At 42.2% G+C, this 19,956-nt stretch overlaps 2 protein-coding genes across 2 annotated transcripts; one reads left to right on the top strand and one right to left on the bottom strand.

Annotated features, from left to right (window-relative positions):
• Positions 1–191: 191 nt before the first annotated feature.
• mapk9 (mitogen-activated protein kinase 9) lies at positions 192–16,053 on the top strand. Its single transcript, XM_034122090.1, has 12 exons — positions 192–379; positions 4,836–4,982; positions 5,854–5,983; positions 6,648–6,706; positions 6,993–7,131; positions 7,770–7,935; positions 11,242–11,313; positions 12,160–12,342; positions 12,762–12,886; positions 13,347–13,410; positions 13,807–13,878; positions 14,040–16,053. The coding sequence occupies exons 2-12, from the start codon at positions 4,867–4,869 to the stop codon at positions 14,174–14,176; spliced, it is 1,263 nt and encodes a 420-aa protein (XP_033977981.1). The 5' UTR covers positions 192–379; positions 4,836–4,866; the 3' UTR covers positions 14,177–16,053.
• On the bottom strand, positions 14,556–18,336 carry LOC117475750 (rho GTPase-activating protein 24-like). The gene is made up of 2 exons (XM_034122091.1): positions 17,396–18,336; positions 14,556–16,507 (listed from the first exon to the last, which is right to left on the bottom strand). The coding sequence occupies exons 1-2, from the start codon at positions 18,334–18,336 to the stop codon at positions 16,270–16,272; spliced, it is 1,179 nt and encodes a 392-aa protein (XP_033977982.1). The 3' UTR covers positions 14,556–16,269.
• Between the last annotated feature and the right edge of the window lie 1,620 nt (positions 18,337–19,956).

Genomic DNA, 19,956 nt, shown 5'->3' with positions numbered 1-19,956 from the left:
TTAACCTAACTCATGAACATGATCTGATTACTTGTTACACCACCGATAATGACGACATTTTATCGATAACATCCGGTCCAAAAAGTTTTTTTCCACAAAGTTTTCGAGGAGAAAAAAAAAAGTTTGCACCCACGTAAATAAATGCGCGATGACGTCACCCGCATGCTCGCTCGGTGCTTGTTGTGGCGTCGCCTTCCTCCGCACCGTCCCTCCGTGCTGCTGCCGCTGGAGTTAGCTGGGAACCGGGGGAGGCTCTATCTGTCGTGACAGTCCCTTTTCCTAAACTTTTCCGGGTCTAGGTTGTGTCTGAAGGACGGAGAGAGGGTTTTGTCTGTGTTTTCGATGCATGGGAGTGCCCTGGGAGCGGCGAAGGGAGAAGGTAGGTCTGCCGCCGCCTCCTCCGCTGTCCTCTGGTCCGTCAGATCTCTTGGTCCAGCCCGGCCCGACTACCGCATTGCCTCCGAGAGAAGTGAAAACCCGGGGAGTGTAGGCCTCGGTAACTTTGTAACCGACCAAAGGCACCGTGATTTTAACCGGTGTTTATGCTGGTTTGAATAGGGTTGTGTGAACCGATCATTCCTGGCTGTGTGAAACCACAGAGTGCCAGCTGTGCTGCGGTGTGTCATACACGGTGACTTCATACCTTTGTGTGTGTGTCGGTGTGTATTTTAGAGTAGGCGTGCTGCGTGTGGATATTTTTGAAATTCTCAGTTTTAAACCTGGGTTATACTGTAATAACACAAGGTTGGCAGTATACATAGCTTACCAATAGACCTGCGGTGATTTAACTACATTAATTCAAATGAATGACATTTCTGTAGGCCAAGTATGCACAGGTTATGTGACCAATACCATAGTTGCCATGAAAATAGGTGAGTTATTGTCTTAGGCATGAGCCATATTTCTAATTTTGCATTGTATGTCATAGGCAAGTTTCAACCTGTCAACAAATCAGGCACACAAATAATGTGTCAAAAATCTGAAGCATGTCAAAGCACATTTTGGGCCGAAGGGGGGATCATACACAGAGTACAGTACACATGAAAGGATTACAAGATTGATTTGACAGCAACACATGTGATACTGACATACATTTCCCATCCCTTCATATTTAGCATCTTCTTTGAGAGACTGGTCTTGCACTCAGCAGACCTCTCTTGTGCAGCAGCAGCATGGCTGTAGATGTACCCGCCCCTGTATGTTTTGTAACCCTGCCACATGAGGATGAGATGCTGAGTCTTCAGGCCATGCTAATCTAAAATCATAGCCAGCTCACTGACTCCCATCCAGCTCCCAACTGAGCGCCAAGGCTACATCACACCCCAAGGCTTACTGGACTGAGCTGGACAGTAGTCATGGTGAGCTGGGCTGAGGATGGTGAAGGTCACTTCTCTTATCAACTCCTTCATAAGAGAAACATCCAAATAGGAAAAAGAATCATGCCTTATTCAAGATTCAAGGCTTTTATTGTCATGTGTGCATAGCTACAGTGTAGTTATGACAATGACAATCTTAGGTCACAGGCTCCTCCAACAGTGCAACACAATAAAACAGATAAAATAGTGCAAGTAAATCAAATAAAATAGAATATAGTAGAAATAGTGCAAAATAGTCTATATACAAGTAATTGGAATATTGATATATATAAGTTGAAAACAGATGAATGTTATGGATGTTCTTTCAAAAGTATAACTATACATTTGAAGGATCAAAGAAAAGAGAAATGTATGCTTGCCTGCCATCTTCACATTCATATCATTCTAAATCATAAAAGAAAACCTTGAGAATTGGAGATATCTGCAAGGATGGCATTGTCTGGCAATTGGATGGCGAACACTTCTCATCAGTAAAAACAATATTGTCTATATACCTAAGAAAGCCATACATGTACATCCTCTGAATCCACCCTGTCTCTTGTTTGTCATTAAGTGTCATAAGACTGATTATTGTAAAGGTCACAAAGGACAATTTGATACAATAAATGACACATGAGCTTCATTCAGCCTTCCAGGTGTATCCAATGTCTGAATGTTCGAGACTGTTTAGGGACCCCAGCATGGAGAAAGATTACATTTTTAATTATACGTTTTTTCATTAATGTATTTCTCTAGTGATTGTACTGCAATGATCACATCTCTGCTAAATATGTCATCGATATAATAATTTGGCTTGTTTATTCTTTCTGTCTTTATCTCTTATTAATCTACCTGCAAAGGCCTTGATTTCCCTTTCATCTCCAATAACTCACTCCCCTTTTGAATTTGAAAAAATTCCTCAATGGCTGCTGGCCAGAGCTATAACAGGTTTCATCTGCTGTCTGTCTGGCTGCATAAGCTTACATGCAATGTTCACCTCACTTCAGTTGTCCCCTGTCAGTGTCTATATATCTATGCTGAGTCAACTCTACATTTAGCCTAGTCGTGCCGTGCTCGGCGGTAAGTGAAGGATTGTACACTGTGGCTGGTGCAGCTAAAATGGCTTTTGGTTATGATGAATGCCCCCTTTATAGTGTTCTGTAGCTTGATGTGTGGAATCAGTGCTCCAAACATTAGGCAGAAAGATACTGAAGAAAAATATCAGAATGCCACTTTTAACCATGGCATCGTCCAAGCTGAAGGGAAAGGCTTCGCAGGATATTTAATGCACAAGGTGTTCAAGTGCTGTGGAGAATCGGTGTCAAGGAAAACTTGCATTATATTATAATTTAGCACAGCCAGAGCCTTGGCATGTTGTCTACTGCCCCAAAAAGCTCAGCTATTAAATGAAATGTTCATCAAAAATATATTATACGTATCTGTCAGTACCCCACTATCTTTAATTGAGGCCAGAGGGAGGATGGAAGAAGGAGTACAGAAGTGAGGGAATCTCAGAAGCATAAAATAACAACAAGGAACCGGAAAGATTGAGAGAAACACGAAATGAAAGAGATTTGCAGCACTCCCCTTAGGTGTAGTGAGAGCCAGCTGGTCGTACATGTCAGAAGGAGGAGAAAACGCCGGGGAGGCAGAGGAAGAAAGAAGATAGAGATGAGAAGGATGCATTTTTCATCTGAGTAATGGTGTGGTTGCAAAACCAACACTATATCTGATCTGAAGCCATATTTTTTTTCGGTGTTGGTTTATTTCTGAAGCAACATAGACAAAAGACACAATGGCGTGTTCATGAGGGATTTAAAATCCTGGGCTTGGAACCGAAACAAACCATTCAGAACAAACGAACATAAGAAATAAACCAAAAACTCAAGATGACAACCAGACACTCCGTGGGATTATATGGCACAAACAAATGAAGTCATAAACACGGTGGGAAATACCCCAACGAAACAAAGTATGTTTAACATTGTTTTCTTCCTATCTAAATTGCATTCATTTATATATACAACACAGTGGAATGACAATAATGTACACAATAAATATGATTTTTTTCAAAAAACTCTTAAATCCTGGAGCTGTATAAAATAAATGTCCTAAACGTATCCATTTATGGAAAAAGTGTATGAGCCAGGGAAACAATTAGTATGATTATTTGCTTCATAAAATATTAAAATCAGAATAAAAGAGTTAAAGTAAAACATGTAATACTTTTATGATTATTTATTCACCAGTCATTACATTGTTTATGTTTTTATGTTTCATGTGGAACCTACTTGAGCAGGTCTCCCTTGAAAAAGAGATCAATGATCTCAATGGGATACACCTGGATAAATAAAGGTTTGAAATGAAATGAAACAGCCACCCTTAATAATACCAATGATAATAATGTTAATTCGCTGTTATGTGTTTGAAAATGTAATTCCTTCATACAATTATGACAAAGAAAACCTTGAAATGTACCCATGATGCTCCCTCACATCACTTGTTGGTGTATACCTGCTGTACTCACTGCAGTTCTTTATGATGCTGTCACACCTGAGACTGAGTATCTTTACAATTCATGCAGCTTGATCTCTTTTTAGGTCCTCTCGATCATAACCTCACCCCTGCTGCTTCTTTCTTTTGAGCACTTTGTCTCTGAACATATAAACCAGAGAGTGTTTTTTTCGTCGCTGCCTGTCAAACAGGCAAGGCTAAAATATCACTCTCCGTGAACCTGTGGCTGTTTCCTGAGGGAATAGCACACAGCCGTGACTGCTTGCTGTTGCATAGCTACACAATTTATGTGCCCGCGCCCACACAAACGCACACACTCACACAAACCATGGCCAAGAATAATACTCCTCCACTTCCTGCCTTAAGGAATCAATGTTAACGTTGATATTCTTTTTTTATAAACACACGTTAGCATGTGCCCATCAGACTGTACAAACACTTGTGACGCTGAATGCATATCGAAGAACAATAAACATGCCTGAACCTAATGCTGCTTGAATCAGTGTGTGTGTTGTGTTTACTGAGTGTGTCAGCATGAGTTTAGACATGGCAGCGAGAGCCTCGGGTACACCAAGCTGTCAGCTGCCTCTGTTCTCAACGACACACACCAAAACATTCCCAGCCTCGGCTTCAGCTCCAATCCTCTGTTACCGTTGTCAGATGAGCAAACTGAGGGCGGATAGATTGCTTGGCTTTAGGACTGGGCTGAAAATGGAGGAAGTGATGCCAGGTTCTGACAGATGGGACCATATTAGGCCCTGCCGTCCTCTGTGCATCATTTGAGTGGTTCAGGGTTTCCAGATCATTGTATATGTATAATTACCTCTCCACACTCAGAATTGTGCTAAAACGTATTCTGCGCAATTATTTAGATACAAATGACTTTGTGTTAGCTTAAAGTCACTCCTTCTGTGTGGCTGTTAATCTGATGTTTCCCCTCTATGTGTTTTGATGGCCCCCCCGCAGACAGTGCTGGTGGTCCTGACTGTTCGGCAGGATGAGTGAGGCGGACGGTCAATTCTACAGCGTCCAGGTGGGGGACTCCACCTTCACTGTGCTCAAGCGCTACGAGCAGCTCCGCGCCATCGGCTCCGGGGCCCAGGGCATCGTATGGTGAGAGGCTGACCTTTTATTAGCATCTTAGTGGTGGTGCAACCAGCCCTCAGTGTTGTGTTACTGAGCAAAAATATTTCGGTAATAATTTATGTTTTTGGCTGCATAATGTACTTAAATGGAAATATTTCGGATGTCTTGTGCATCATTTCTACTTTTTCCAAAATTCAGACAAACAGATTTTGGTATCATTAATATGGACGACCATTAGAATATAAAATCAGCTTCTGTGGGTTAAAGGACTGGTCGACTTATGACAACTGGTTATTGTCACAGTGGAAATGAAGATGTTGTTTAATTTAAAAAATATATTTCCTAGTAATTGGTGAATCTTTGAACTCTGGATTTGAACCACAGTCAGGTCTTAATTGTTGGTTTATGACAAGGTACCAAGAAAGCTAACACATTTCCATAATAGTCTGTCTATTACAGAAATAATACTAATAACTTTGGCAGCCCACTGACCTGTCCTCTGGTACCACTAAAAACAGAGGGTTTTGTATTGTTAAGAAACACATACATCCTATTGTAGGCTTGAGCACATTGTGGATGCCCGTTTTCATTTTGGACACTTGCAAGGTTACAGTTTTGATATTGTGGTTCTAATAAACATCACAGCCCGTAGTCCCTGGGGATTTGATAAACTGCCTTTGTTACTTTGCGTAGGCCTTTTTTGGTGTTTAATGTGCACAGAGAAAAACAATTATTGTCCCTCTTTTACCTTGTTTGAAACATAAATGACAAGGAACAGGTAGCTAGTATTCTTCTCCTGTTAAAAATAAGTCAAAAAACAGCTTTGCTTTGCAGGAGGCATTCATTTTGTTCCCTGCTAACCTTTCCTCTGTCTGTTCTCTACACAATGTGTGACCAGCTCGGCTCTAGACACAGACCTGGGTATTCCGGTGGCAGTGAAGAAGCTCTGCCGGCCTTTCCAGAACCAGACCCATGCCAAGCGGGCCTACAGGGAGCTGGTGCTGCTCAAATGTGTCAATCACAAAAATGTAAGACTTAGATTTATTGTACTTCTTTGTATTTTTATAGTCCATATTAATAGCATATTAATGTGTTCAAATGTACATTAAAACAGCTTGATCTGATCAAACATGCTGTTGATTCTAGCCATAAGAGATCCTTCCCTAATGTGTGTCCAGTCTAACCTGCAGTCCTCGCTCTGTGCAAAAACATATTGCAAAGTTTACATGATGTTCATATGAGCACCGGAGAATTGTTATAATACAGACTTGAAGATCATCTTTTAACGTCAGTTCTTTTTACTTCCCCATTGAGTATGTTCTTTATGTCTGGTATGATATGGTGTTTTTTATTTAATGAGCTGTTCAGGGCAGATAAAAACAGCTGACAGTCAAATTATAATGTAGCTTACATCCTCACATCTGTTCATGTATTGTGTAAAAAAACTCTTCTGAATTAGGAATTATTTTCCTGATAACTTTATTCAGCTGACGTGATTTACAGTTGTCCTTGAATATGACTGGCAGGATAAAGACTTGAATTGTCCTTTGTACTGAGAAATAATGTACAAACTTAAGAAGTAGAGAGGAAAATCCAGACAAACCCACTAGAGCGCTCGGCTCTCAGTTGGCTAGCTCCCCGCAGTGGAGGAGAGAAACAGAGAGGAGTAATGGTCTGTCCCTCTGCTTGCAGATCATCCGTCTGATCAATGTGTTCACGCCTCAGAAGTCCCTGGAGGAGTTCCAGGACCTGTGAGTTGCCCTATGATGTTTTTGTCTGCACCAATCTTTCTATAGGATTCATAGATTTAAGCAAAGGCTAGCATTTAACTAGCATCCCTCGATACCAGTGGACCTCTACTAGAGCGTTGGTCTCTTTGCTTTAGTTCCTTCAATGTGTCTGTTTCTTTATGAATTATTCTTTACTGCCTCTTTTTTTATTTTCCCTCATATAGTCTCTTGTCATTTGTTTCCCTTGTCTACCATTCGGCCGTTTTGTATCCCTACTTCACTTTTTCATTCCTTCCCGGGCTCTTAGGTATCTGGTGATGGAGTTGATGGATGCCAGCCTCTGCCAGGTGATCCACATGGACCTGGACCATGAGAGGATGTCCTACCTGCTCTACCAGATACTGTGTGGCATCAGACACCTCCACTCTGCCGGCATCATCCACAGGGTACCAGCACCAGAGGGATTGTGCTGTGGGCTAAATGTTGATCAGACAACTTTGAAGTCATCCATTTTAAATGCTGCACAGATTTGTCAGTCTGTTCATTCTGTTTAAACCACTTACCTCTACACAGTTACAGACAAAGATTACACTCATATTATTAGTAGGCTGTTATACTACTTGTGGAATGTTATTTCCAGTGTTGGCGGCTTAACGTCAAGTGCGTTTGGTTAAGCTTAATAATAAATATGACCGGTTGAGACATGAAGGAGACAAAGCTGCGTTTCAACTTATTATTGAATTTGTATTATTACAAATGTACAGAAACATTACTTTTAATAGTACATATTCCACCATCTGTAAAACCAATGAACGTCAGATTATCTGCTGGTGTTAATCATTCTATCAATTAACCATTTAAATTAAGTATATAGTCTTAAAGATTTATCGGCAAGTGACATTTTTAAATTTGAAAGAAAATCAGCTTGTTTAAGAGTGTTTACGAGCAAAGGATCGCGTCTTTGATTCTGATGTTTACATGCAAATAGTTTCTCAAAAAAAACTGGCACCCAGACTAATCTTTTTACAGATACCAACAGTATGAAAAATATCTCAAAGGCTTTAAAGATGTTCTCTCCCCTCAGGACCTGAAGCCCAGTAACATTGTGGTGAAGTCGGACTGCACTTTAAAGATACTGGACTTCGGCCTGGCTCGGACGGCCTGCACTAACTTCATGATGACGCCCTACGTGGTGACCAGATACTACCGCGCCCCCGAGGTCATTCTGGGCATGAAGTATAAGGAGAATGGTAAGGACATCACAGAGCCCTTATTTAAAAAGGAAGTAAATATATGATATTTCTAAACCAATCCTCAGACAACATTATCCGTCCCATTACAATGCTTTAGACCAGGGGTTCCCAACCTTTTTTGTGCCAAGGACCGGTAGATACATTAAAAAAAAATCGCGGACCGGTTGTCAATTTTAACTGATTTTAATATTTACTCACCACCAGCAGGTAGCAACAGAGGCTAATTGTATGTAACAGCCTGAACAAATACTAGAACAATATGCATCCAAAACATATTAACAAAGTTTAAAAAAGAACCGGTGTTGTTTTTTGGTTTTTCGGAAAACCAAAAAACCGACGTTATTCAGGGAAAACAGATAAATCAACGTTTTGGTTTTGTTTGTATGATTTACGGATAATCCAGTGAATGCTGGGAAAACGAGGAGAAGACGCATTATGAAGGAGATGTCCGGTCGTGTGTGTGTGTGTGTGTGTGTGTGTGTGTGTGTGTGTGTGTGTGTGTGTGTGTGTGTGTGTGTGTGTGTGGTGTGTGTGTGTGTGTGTGTGTGTGTGTGTGTGTGTGTGTGTGTGTGTGTGTGTGTGTGTGTGTGTGTGTGTGTGTGTGTGTGTGTGTGTGTGTGTGTGTGTGTGTGTGTGTGTGTGTGTGTGTGTGTGTGTGTGTGTGTGTGTGACACTGGCATTTGTTTTCAGAAGATATTATGATAGTGTCGTTCGTTCCGGTGCACTCCCGACAGCATTTAGCACTACATCGAGATTAAGATTAAACTAATTTATTTTGGGAACAGCCGCATATATGCCGGTGTCGGACAGACACAAACACACCGAGCTGAGCTGAGCAGAGCACATACACACACACATCATGCGCCTTGGTGACTGACTGGACATCTCCTTCATAAAACTAATAAAAGGAGAAGTTAAACACAGTGAAGGCGGTGCGTAAAAAGGCACAGCTCTTTACCGAGTACATCCCGCTGCCTCCTGATGCTGCAGCCATTTCATGAAGTGAAGGAGGTTTTCCTTCTATAAAACAGCTGCGGGCAGCAGATACCGCGAGAGTCCCGGACATTAATTCATAGATCAAGGCAGACTGGTTTACTCTCCTGTTTTGCCAATCCGGTGCTTAAACAAATAGCTCTACACCCCTGGCCGACATGTCCTTAAAATGAAGTCCGAGTTTGAAATATATCTCAAATAATGTATGCACCACCATTTCCCCACATAAACATAACAGTCTGCAATCAAACGGTTGTCTCCTGTGCGCTCCTCTTCCTACTTGGCGCACCGGTAACATGCTCGTGCGCACAAGAGGCTGAGACCTTAGGCTGAGCCGCCGAATCCCTCGGAACATCATAAAAGCCATTTTCAACGGTTTTCTGGTGAAAGATTAACTAGCTACTGGATGAAATAATATGACTGGTGGCATAGGTGCGAAAATTAAACACTTTTTGAAAAAAATATTATGATAAAATATTTTTATATTTTTATAATTCTTCAAATATTACGATCAACTCACAGCTATTTCGCGGCCCGGCAGTAACACCTCCGCGGCCCGGTACCGGTCCGCGGACCGGGGGTTGGGAACCCCTGCTTTAGACCCAATGTGAACCTTCCCAGGAACTCTTGATTTTTTTTTTTTAAATACCTCAAAGAGTTTTATAAATGTTAATAATAATAACTTGTATTAACCTTTCATGAAACCCAAGGACAATTTACAATAAGAAAAGGGCCGTACGGGGACGACGAAAGGGAAAGACAGTCACACAAATGAGCTCAAAGCTAAATCTGGCACTGTTACGCTTGACACATTTGAATGTTTTAAGTGTTCATTACTGTGCATTGTCCCTGCCAAATAAACAATTAAATTAAATTAAATTAAATTTCAACAGGGACGAGAAAATAAGAAGATAAATAAAGAAAATAAAGAAAGGCTGAGCGCAAACATTTAGAGAGTTAACTGAGGCTGAAGGCCTTGACAAACAGATGTTTTTGAGTGCTTTTTTGAAAATAACCACTGAGTCAGTGGTCCTGATTTCAAGGTGACGCTGAAAGCTCTGACTACAAAGAGCCATCATTATTGGTTGATCATTCTAACATTACATATAGAGTGGTTTAATATCACAGAAGATAATGCAGAGGTTTATTTACATTGCACCGTTTGTCCAACAGACCTGATTGTTAACAACTGGCACAACAAGCATTAAATAGAAAGAACATCACAGCTGAACAGAAGATGCTGGCAGTTCAGAATAAAAAGTGCACAGTGAAAAGACTTTGATCCACTATCAGTCGGCTACAGCTGGTTATTAGAGGTCAAAGCACCACAGGGGGCCTGAACACTCGTAGAAAGGATTTCTTTTTGTTGTTGCTTTTTGGGTCGATATCAAATTAACCCTTAATATATCATAATTGGCTTAAGCTACCAGATTTTGCACATTTTCAGAGGCTCTGACCTCTAAAGGCATCACACTTTTATATCGAATTTTTCTTTTTAAACAAATTAACACATTTTTATAAATAATAATTTGTCAACAAACAGGGTTGAGATGAAAGTATTGTTTAACTAGCTTAACTACAAGGTGATGCAATAACAATGATCTAATGCTAGGATTTGAACCAGGAAGTGGTCAAAATGCTTTTTTGTAGCTTTAGTTGGACTGGCCTAACAGAAAAACAGTTGTTCCTAGTCTAAAGTGTACCTACCCTGTTAAACACAATGAACAGTGTAAGACATGTACGCATTGTGTTTGAGGATTTGACCTGGAGTGGTTTGTATGATCTGGAGACGTTTAAGGAGCACACAGACCGTTCAGCTTCAGTAAAAGTGAAAATAGAGGGAAGAGAGAAGTTAATGGTTATTTTCCACGCGTGCACGCTTTAGCTAACAGCCAACCCAGATAAAAGAAACTACTTGCATGCTACTCTGCTGAGCGCACACACAGGAGGAGTGATGAAGAGAGCAACAGCTGTGTAGACTGATAAGCAGAGCAGCAGAGGAGAGGAGAAAAGCCTGGAAGGCTGCGTCTGGCCAGAGAGAGAGAGGAGACAGCCTTAAGATGAATATGATGAAAGCATCAGGCCATGGCTCGGCTACAGGATGGACCAATGAGACCTCAGCTACTGTTCTGCATGTATTTGTTTGCCATTCACATGTAAACCATGGAGCATGTTGCTCAGCTGGCAACATCTGAAGAGTTGTTCTACTGTTTATTTCACACGCATTATACTATATTATGTGTTTGATATTATGCTATAAATGTTACAATTATGTTCTGCATGTGTGTTGTTATGTTTCTCTGTTCCCAGTGGACATCTGGTCAGTGGGGTGCATCATGGGAGAGATGGTGAAGGGCAGCGTCATCTTCCAGGGAACAGATCGTATCCTTCATTGCTCTTATCCTCTCCGTTGTTGTCATCCATCAACACCCTCCATCAAACCTTTTCTTAACACAAAGTATTTCACTCATCTTGTCTTATTTTTCTAACAGCACACTTGAGCGGCAAGACATTTTGCATTTCCGCCCTCTAAACACAATCTGTTAAATTGGACTTCTCATGTTTTCCAGCAAACAGAGCTTTGTGTGTTTCCTGCCCTCTTCAAAGATTATACATCTGTAGAGCTGTTTTTCGGGAAGCTATAATCCCCTTAATTGATAGCGGAATTCAAATAATTTGCATTTTTATTGGCCGTTTCTCTGTTTCTAATGGGTTTGGCACCTCTTCCCTCACCAGCTCGTTTCAGCGCCGCTGTCCATTCTCACCTGAATAGCTGAGAAAAGATGAAGGACGCAGTGCGATCCGAGGATAGATTGCTTTTCACCAGGGGAAATAATGGCTTTTACTGCAATTGTTAGTCAGCCGAGCAGGTCCAGGTTTTTCTTTTATAAATCGTATATATTGCTATTAGCTTATACATTCATGTTTCCTTCAGCATAGTTGTACTAACTGTAGTAGCACTCTCAGGTTTTTATTTTCCACATTGTCATTTTGAATATATTAGCAAGCTAATGTTAGCACCTTGTTCAAATATGCACTGTGGCTCAGTACAGCCTCACAGCTCCACATATTTGTCTTGTCTGTATAATGTGTTCAGATTATGCAAAGTGCTTTCATTTCATGTATTTATCTCTGGGTTCTGTGCCTTATCAAATGTTCCTCTCATTTGCTGACACATGTACTAGCCCATAATGATGCTGAGTTGTCCCTAACGAGTGTGCTGTGCAGACATCGACCAGTGGAATAAGGTGATCGAGGTTCTGGGCACGCCCAGCCTGGAGTTTATGAACCGGCTGATGGAGACCGTGAGGAACTATGTGATGAACAAGCCGCAGTATCCTGGAGTCAGCTTAGATGAGCTTTTCCCGGACTGGGCCTTTCCCTCTGACTCAGAACATGATAAAATAAAGAGTAAGAATTATCCAAAATAATTGTTGTACTTTAAATGCATATAGTTGTCGTTCCCCTGCATAGATGTTTCAGAGAATTGTCAAGTTTCATGGTTTTTTAACCTTTTTAGTCAAAGATATTTGCCTGCAATATATTGATGTGACCAGACAGTTTCTAACTAAATTACAGACATAGAGGTAAAAAACGGGATCTCTTATACAACAAGTTCAGAGAGTGACCATGCAGGTCAACAGTTGTTCTGCCCTACTCTGTGGCATTTAGAGTAAGATCAGCCAAACAAAGAACACATCTTGACATTCCCGGAGATGTTACCCAACTCTGCAAGGGGAAGTAATCAGTTATCATAAAGACTGTTAAAGGAAATCATGTCATGGGCCTGTTTCCATAGTAACACTGCCCTTCCTCTGTTGCCATAACAGCAGGTCAAGCACGAGACCTGCTTTCCAAAATGCTGGTCGTTGATCCTGAATGCCGCATCTCCGTAGAAGAAGCCCTCAATCACCCCTACATCCACGTGTGGTACGACCCCGGAGAGGCCGACGCGGTGAGGAAACTGTGCTGGTGTCGGTTCACTTCAGCTGTGTGTGTGTGTGTGTGTGTGTGTGTGTGTGTGTGTGTGTGTGTGTGTGTGTGTGTGTGTGTGTGTGTGTGTGTGTGTGTGTGTGTGTGTGTGTGTGTGTGTGTGTGTGTGTGTGTGTGTGTGTGTGTGTGTGTGTGTGTGTGTGTGTGTGTGTGTGTGTGTGTGTGTGGTGTGTGTGTGTGTGTGTGTGTGTGTGTGTGTGTGTGTGTGTGTGTGTGTGTGTGTGTGTGTGTGTGTGTGTGTGTGTGTGTGTGTGTGTGTGTGTGTGTGTGTGTGTGTGTGTGTGTGGTGTGGTGTGTGTGTGTGTGTGTGTGTGTGTGTGTGTGTGTGTGTGTGTGTGTGTGTGTGTGTGTGTGTGTGTGTGTGTGTGTGTGTGTGTGTGTGTGAGAGCTGGCTGATAAATGTTTCTCTCTTTGTTTCACAGCCTCCTCCCCAGATTTCAGATAAGCAGCTGGAAGAGAGAGAGCACTCCATCGAGCGATGGAAAGGTGGGAGCCACTGCCCTCTAGGGCCATCTGTCTGCAGTGCAGCCAAACTTCATTCATGTTCTGATTCCAAAAGATACAGGAAACTCTTAACCCTATTAAGAATCATGTTTCTTCCATATCTACCTATTTATACGTAGATATTCTATACACATGAAAAAAAATCATCTTTGTTTGTGTTACAAGACTCTGACAAATCATCCTAAAAAAACATGTGTGTGCAAATAATAATTAAAAACAAGACCAATTACCAGCAGTTGATGAGATTTCTTCGAGCTGATGGATTCACCTCAGTTAATTAACACATATTTGGCCAATAATACACTATTTCTAATGCATCTGAAAGGCTGCATTCTGAGCACACACTGGTGACACCTAACTTTTTCTGCGTTTCCACAGAACTCATTTATGAAGAGGTGATAGATTGGGAAGAGAGGAACAAGAATGGACTGATGAAAGAAGACTGCTCAGGTACACCCATGCTCCATCTTTATTCATTAGATGCAATAATATGTTAGTGGTCACGTCCAACCCACTATTTATGGCAGTAAACGCACTGTTTTAACTCTATATATTATTGGTATAATGACCTGAACGATATTCTGGTTCTCTCCATCGTGTGTGTGATTCAGATGTGGTGTCAGGGTCCGCCTCCCAGTCTTCATCAGCCAACGACATCTCGTCCATGTCCACGGAGCACACCCTGGCGTCGGACACGGACAGCAGCAGCATCGACACGCTGACGGGAGCGCTGGACGAGAGTCAGTGAACACATCGCCTCGGTCCTCCCATTTACAATTTCCAAATATCAATCAACTACCGCCTTCATTTCTTCTCTTTACTCCCTCTTCTTTCTTTTCTCCTCCGTAACCTCGAAGAATAGGTCTATTTTTCTATTTTCTTTCTGTGTGTGTCACCTAGTGGATGTTGTTGCTCTTTTCAATATCAAACTTTGTTTTGGACTGCTGCCAGGAGGTCAAAGTCTGTCTATTCGTTCTGAATAGAGAGCTTTATATTCTATCTGTTGGGTCAAAGGTTGGTCTTCTTTGTGGATATTGTTTACCTCTCGTCAAGTATACATGCATCCAGATTGATTTTCGGGTTCCCAGGAGTAGGTGGGAGATTGTTGTCTGTTCTGTATGCCTGTATTTTAATAGTTTTATTTTTTTAGCAAATATTACATTGAGACCAGAGGTTATCAAATTAGAGCATAGACGCACTGAACATAGACCACAGCTGCTCTCATGCATGATAAGCCTATATGAACAAAAACTCACCATAAGTCGATCGCACCAACCATTTAATGTCCATCTGAGGATCAAACACTCATCCAGAGTTGGATCGATCCTCTCCACAGCGGACACTTTGTTTTTAAGTAATTGCCTTGAGTGGTGTGGATTTTAAACTCTTCCTCCTGACAGCTAGGGAAAGCTGGGATTGCAGTGTTACATTTTTATGTCCTGATATTATTTTCTGTTTTTAAATGATGTCCCGCTCTGGCACTCATAGTGACTGTAAACCCTTTCATTACCTATAGATAAGGTGTGCTCATTTGTTACAAATTCAACATATCTTTAGCACTATATATTGCACCTCCATTGGACATAAGGTACCGACTAACAATGTGTATATCAAAATCATAATCTTGTAAATGTTGGAGAGGCAAAAAGATACATGTTGTATTTATTGTTGTGTTCTTGCCAAATGTTGCACACAGTCACGTCGTGGCCCCGGGTCAAATCAGCCTCTTGTCGAAACATTTCATTCACAAATCAACGCATCGGCTGCTCCTTTTCTAGACCATTCCATCAGTACTGGAGCAGTCCCAAAACCCATCGTGAATCAGACTTCTTATAGAACACCTGTAGGCAGTAAAACACAAATAATGGTGTTTAAGTTGCATGAAGGCATTAGAGATGCCAATAAGTTACCGTAGTTCTTGTTATAAAGAAATAATCCGTTCATTTATTTTACTTCCAGTACCTCGATGTTCTGAATGTTTGATCCAGATGTTGTATTTTCTTTGCCTTGTAAGCGACTGCGTGTGTTATATAAATGTACTGCAATTATCTCCTTCATTATCTCCTTTAAAAACAGCAGGCGCCTGGTTGTAAGGTAAAAGTCTGTGGAGGAAGTTGACCCCTCAACAAAAAGACACGTGGAAGTTTAAAATGAGACTGAATGAAAATCTGGACTTAAGGATTCATAATGGAAACTCGATGATGATGATGATGATGATGATGATGGTGGAAATGGACTGGAGCTGCTTTCTGCAGAACTCATTGCACAGTGTGATGGACATGCAGAATTATGACACTATGGAGTCGCAGAGAACTTTATTATTGTACGGTATATTTTCCTTTTAAAATAACTATGACCTTATTCTTTCAGTCATACCTTTAATGACGTGAGGAGCGGCTGATTTACCCCCACAAATCTTATCAGATAAGGACTGAGCATTACAGTGATCAGAACATCTTTCACCATGTTATAAAAGAAAACACATTTTCATTGTATACACTGTGCAGCTCACATTTTTGTTTTGTTTATTTCTCCTTTCATTGTCAGAGATGTCTGATTACCACAATATAATCCCCCGGCCAACATCTTTGCCCTTACGTAACAAATAAAGTGGACATCAGTGATTATTCTTTCAGTGATGTTTTGTATATTCTCAATGAAGAAATAACTGCAGACCACTTAAACCATTCTCAATTAGAGATGGAAATATTTGGCTTTGATAGTGACAAACTACTTTACATGATACTTACTAGAGTTTAAAGACTAACCAGTCTTTCTCACATACAGTTAATTTCACCACACACAATTCATTTAATTCCATACAATTCATATATTCTCTTTTCAAAAGCTTTTGACGATATACTCTGTCTTCTTGGCCTCATTGTTGAGCTCTCCGAAGGTGTCGAAGAACTGCTCCATCTCCTTCTGCAGAGTGGTGTTGCGTTGTTCTGCGGCGGCCCGGATCCTTTCAGACTCAGTGATCTTATCCTCGACGGCCTGGTACCAGTGTCGCTGCTGTGAGAGGTTTGTTTTCAACCGAACCACCTCGACCTGCAGTTCTTCATTTCTCTGCTCTAAGCTGATGGTAAATACACAAAGAAGAGGGTTGCATTAGGGTGAATGAAAGACTGAGATCTATGTTAGGTTTCTAGCAATGGCCAGCAGTGTATTTTTGAGTCAATCTAACATGTATGTTGATAGTTTTTTTTAATAGGTCTGATTCTTGATGCCTTAAATGGTTGTTAGAACAGGTGGCTTATATGTTTTACTTTAAGCTATAAGTATTGCCATTTTCCTCTTGTCCTTGCCAACCAGTACCAGTGACCTTACACTGAGACTTGCTCTATCTATATCAGTAATAAATGAGGTATGTGTTGTGTCTAGGTCAGCAGCATGGCCCCTTAAATTAGCTCTCTTTCCAATGCCATGAGCTGTTTCTATAGGTCAACCACACAGGATGTGCTTTTTTTAAACGTAAAACCAAACCGCTATTTACCAACAGGAGGCCTCACTGTCTTAGGTCAGTGCAACATTATATGACACATCCAAGTGTGATATGTAGAAATGTCCACAGTACACTGAAAACACAAAAGTGGATAAAAGAATGAAGTTATAAGGACTTAATTAGTAATAATCTTAGTACTTTCAATGATGGGAAATGTTCATGTGAACTAAAAACAGTTGTTGGTGTGCTTCAAACTAAACAGGATACAGGGTGAACTGCTGGAGGTCAACTGAGCAGCACAGCTGAGTGGACACACGATTTATGGGCCTGGGAACATTGTGTCACCCTCCACAGCAATACACCAAGAACTGGGAACATCTCAAGTCAGTGAACTGAAAGTGTGATACTAAAGCCAAAAGCACATTAAATTCAGGACATGTCATTTGTCTTTGTCATGGTGTAACTTATCCATATTATGTTTGCTTGGTTTGAAATGGAGAAGAAAAAATAAATGAACGTTACCTGAGTATTCGTGCCTCGTACTCCTCCCTCTGTCGGACTATTTGCTGTTGGAGACCAGTGAGGATGCTGCGGAGGGCGCTGGCAGAGGGGTCTGCCAGGGGTACAGGGGGGGGCACCCTGGGAGACCAGGATGGCTGCTGGGTTTCAGCTGAGGGCCACAGAACCTGGCTCTCAGACTGGGGTAGCTGAGGGGAAGTTGCTGTAAGACGCTGTTGAGGGGGGGACATCTGGAGCTGCAGCATCGGGTCCCCCCGCTGAAATCCAGAGTCCAGCTCTGGCTCCCGATCATGCTTTTTGTCTTCGTCTGGGTTCTGGTCCTGGTTATTGTCAGCGAGGATGATCTCACAGGAGGACCAGGCGCTCTTGCCTTCACTCACTCCCTCGCTGTCCATCAGTCCCTGGAAGTGCTCAGGGAGCCATGCCTGGTACATCTGCTCCTGGAAGCTTGTTTCCATCTCAAAGACGTCTTGGAGGCCGTCGGGGGTGACAGCTTCAGGGAGGTTATCGTACACAGAGAGAGCGCTCCGGTGCTCCTCGCTCTGCGATGGATTTGGGCTCTGGTTCTGATTACCTCTGTCCTCAACTCCCCAGCGTCCTCCCTGATCTTCTCTGGCTCTGTTTATGATGGGACCCCGCTCTGCTTCACAGCCCTGTCTTCCCAAAGCTCCTCTCCAGCTGCAGTAGCTGTGATCTGGCCAGGTGCCAGTCTCTCTTCCCCCATTGAGCAGTGAGGGACCCTCAGCCACAGCTGGGGCCGGACAAGGTGGAGGGCAGCAGGGGCCTGAGAGTCTGGTTACAGCCGGGCACACAACCCTGCTCTCCATTGCCTTTGCCCTTTTGCTCCCTCGCTGGGCAAAAGGTGGGCAGTTGTCGTACAAGGGGTCCGTGGAGCAGGAGCTGGCTGTGGTTGGGGTCTCAGTAGGAAGACAGTGCAGCTCCATGATCCACCCAGGCACATGTGGGTGCTGAGGGTCTTTGAACTGCCCTCACCTCCTCTCTCTCTCTCTCTCTCTCTCTCTCTCTCTCTCTCTCTCTCTCTCTCCTCTCTCTCTCTCTCGCTCTCGCTCTCGCTCTCGCTCTCTCTCTCTCTCTCTCTCTCTCTCTCTCTCTCTCTCTCTCTCTCTCTCTCTCTCTCTCTCTCTCTCTCTGCTGCAACCTGGGATTCAAGTCTTGGGTTGTGAGCGTGCTCTGGAGCCTCCCCTGTGCCAAGTGCTGATGTCGTGGGGAGAGGAAGGTGTAAGAGACCTTGTGTGTGTGTGTGTGTGTGTGTGTGTGTGTGTGTGTGTGTGTGTGTGTGTGTGTGTGTGTGTGTGTGTGTGTGTGTGTGTGTGTGTGTGTGTGTGTGTGTGTGTGTGTGTGTGCACGCGTGCGTGCGTGCGTGTGTCTTTAAGCAGGAGTGACATCAGCTGTTACTTTAGCAGAGCTTCTGAGGGAGGGCTCAGGGTGTAATAGAGTCTGGCTCATTCCTAAAGACAGTCCCATATAACTGGAACCACAGAAATAGACAGTGGCCATTGGCACAAAGTGAGAAGCACACACAATGAACCCAATAATCTGCACTCAATATTTGTCAAAACACACACGTTTTAGACTTAAGGACCTGATATATAATCTTTTACATTTAAAGGAATGCTGCAGTGCTTACTGTGATTACTCTGACTTGTATACTGCTTCTCATGGCCCCATTACCTTAGCTGGCTCATTGATTTTTCTTCTCAGTTTTAGTGCATCCTGTCTACATTCACACTGTAGGATGAGTTCACAGCCAAGTGTTTGTACTACACAAAGTTCACCCCGCATAATCTGCTGCAGTGCATGTATCACTTTGAGGGACGCTCACCACTAAACCAGTGAAATGCTGTCAACAACAGGAGACAAAAACATGCACTATGAAATCATGGAGGTTGTGGATTGAACCCACATTGTATGATAGAGAGGAGACTTGTGTCAGGTGTTTTCTGTGTCTTTTAGTGGTGCAAGTGAAGGACAGAAATTATTTAAAAGATGAAGCTGTGTATTACAGACAAAGAGAGTAAGAGGGAAAAAGAAGACGGACACAAAATCACAAAAATCCTCAAAGAAGTTTCTTGTCACTCTGACTTAAAACCACAAGGTGGAGCTATAGACAACATTATGAAATGCCTACTGTACCTACCTTGAAATCATTAAAAAAAATTGAGGAAAAGGATGATGACTCAGACCTATAGTATTTAGGTAAGAATGTTTTTATTTGGTGCTCACACTATAACTTATAGCTAACATCATAGTAATTTTGTTTGCCTCCAATGCATTTCTTCAATTGCATGATTCTGTTTTTAACCTAAATCCTGCTTGGTCCATGTTTGAATCATATAGAGCTAATTTTTGGAGCCTTATAAAAATCAGATGAGCCCAATTGATCCACTATTGATCAACAGCCCAGTGAAGAACTCCCTCATTAGTGAGATGCCATGGAGGAACTACTATCAAAGGCAGTTCCTTTTGACAGAGGAAGCCCCCATACAGACGCTTTGTCCTTAAATCCCCTCCAGTTTAACGGCTGCAGAGAGGAAGTGACCTCT

Source organism: Trematomus bernacchii, unplaced genomic scaffold (assembly GCF_902827165.1).
Source record: "Trematomus bernacchii unplaced genomic scaffold, fTreBer1.1, whole genome shotgun sequence".
Classification (NCBI taxonomy): domain Eukaryota; kingdom Metazoa; phylum Chordata; class Actinopteri; order Perciformes; family Nototheniidae; genus Trematomus; species Trematomus bernacchii.
Note: the sequence above shows the minus strand (reverse complement) of the source record. Positions and strands in the feature narration are given on the sequence as shown.

Excerpts from the sequence above, each read along its gene's own strand:
- mapk9 (XM_034122090.1), top strand. The coding sequence starts at position 4,867 with ATGAGTGAGGCGGACGGTCAATTCTACAGCGTCCAGGTGGGGGACTCC. Across the intron at positions 4,983-5,853 it reads GGGGCCCAGGGCATCGTATG|CTCGGCTCTAGACACAGACC; the intron begins GTGAGAGGCTGA and ends ATGTGTGACCAG. Across the intron at positions 6,707-6,992 it reads CTGGAGGAGTTCCAGGACCT|GTATCTGGTGATGGAGTTGA; the intron begins GTGAGTTGCCCT and ends CCGGGCTCTTAG.
- LOC117475750 (XM_034122091.1), bottom strand. The coding sequence starts at position 18,336 with ATGGAGCTGCACTGTCTTCCTACTGAGACCCCAACCACAGCCAGCTCC. Across the intron at positions 16,508-17,395 it reads TACGAGGCACGAATACTCAG|CTTAGAGCAGAGAAATGAAG; the intron begins GTAACGTTCATT and ends ATTTACCATCAG.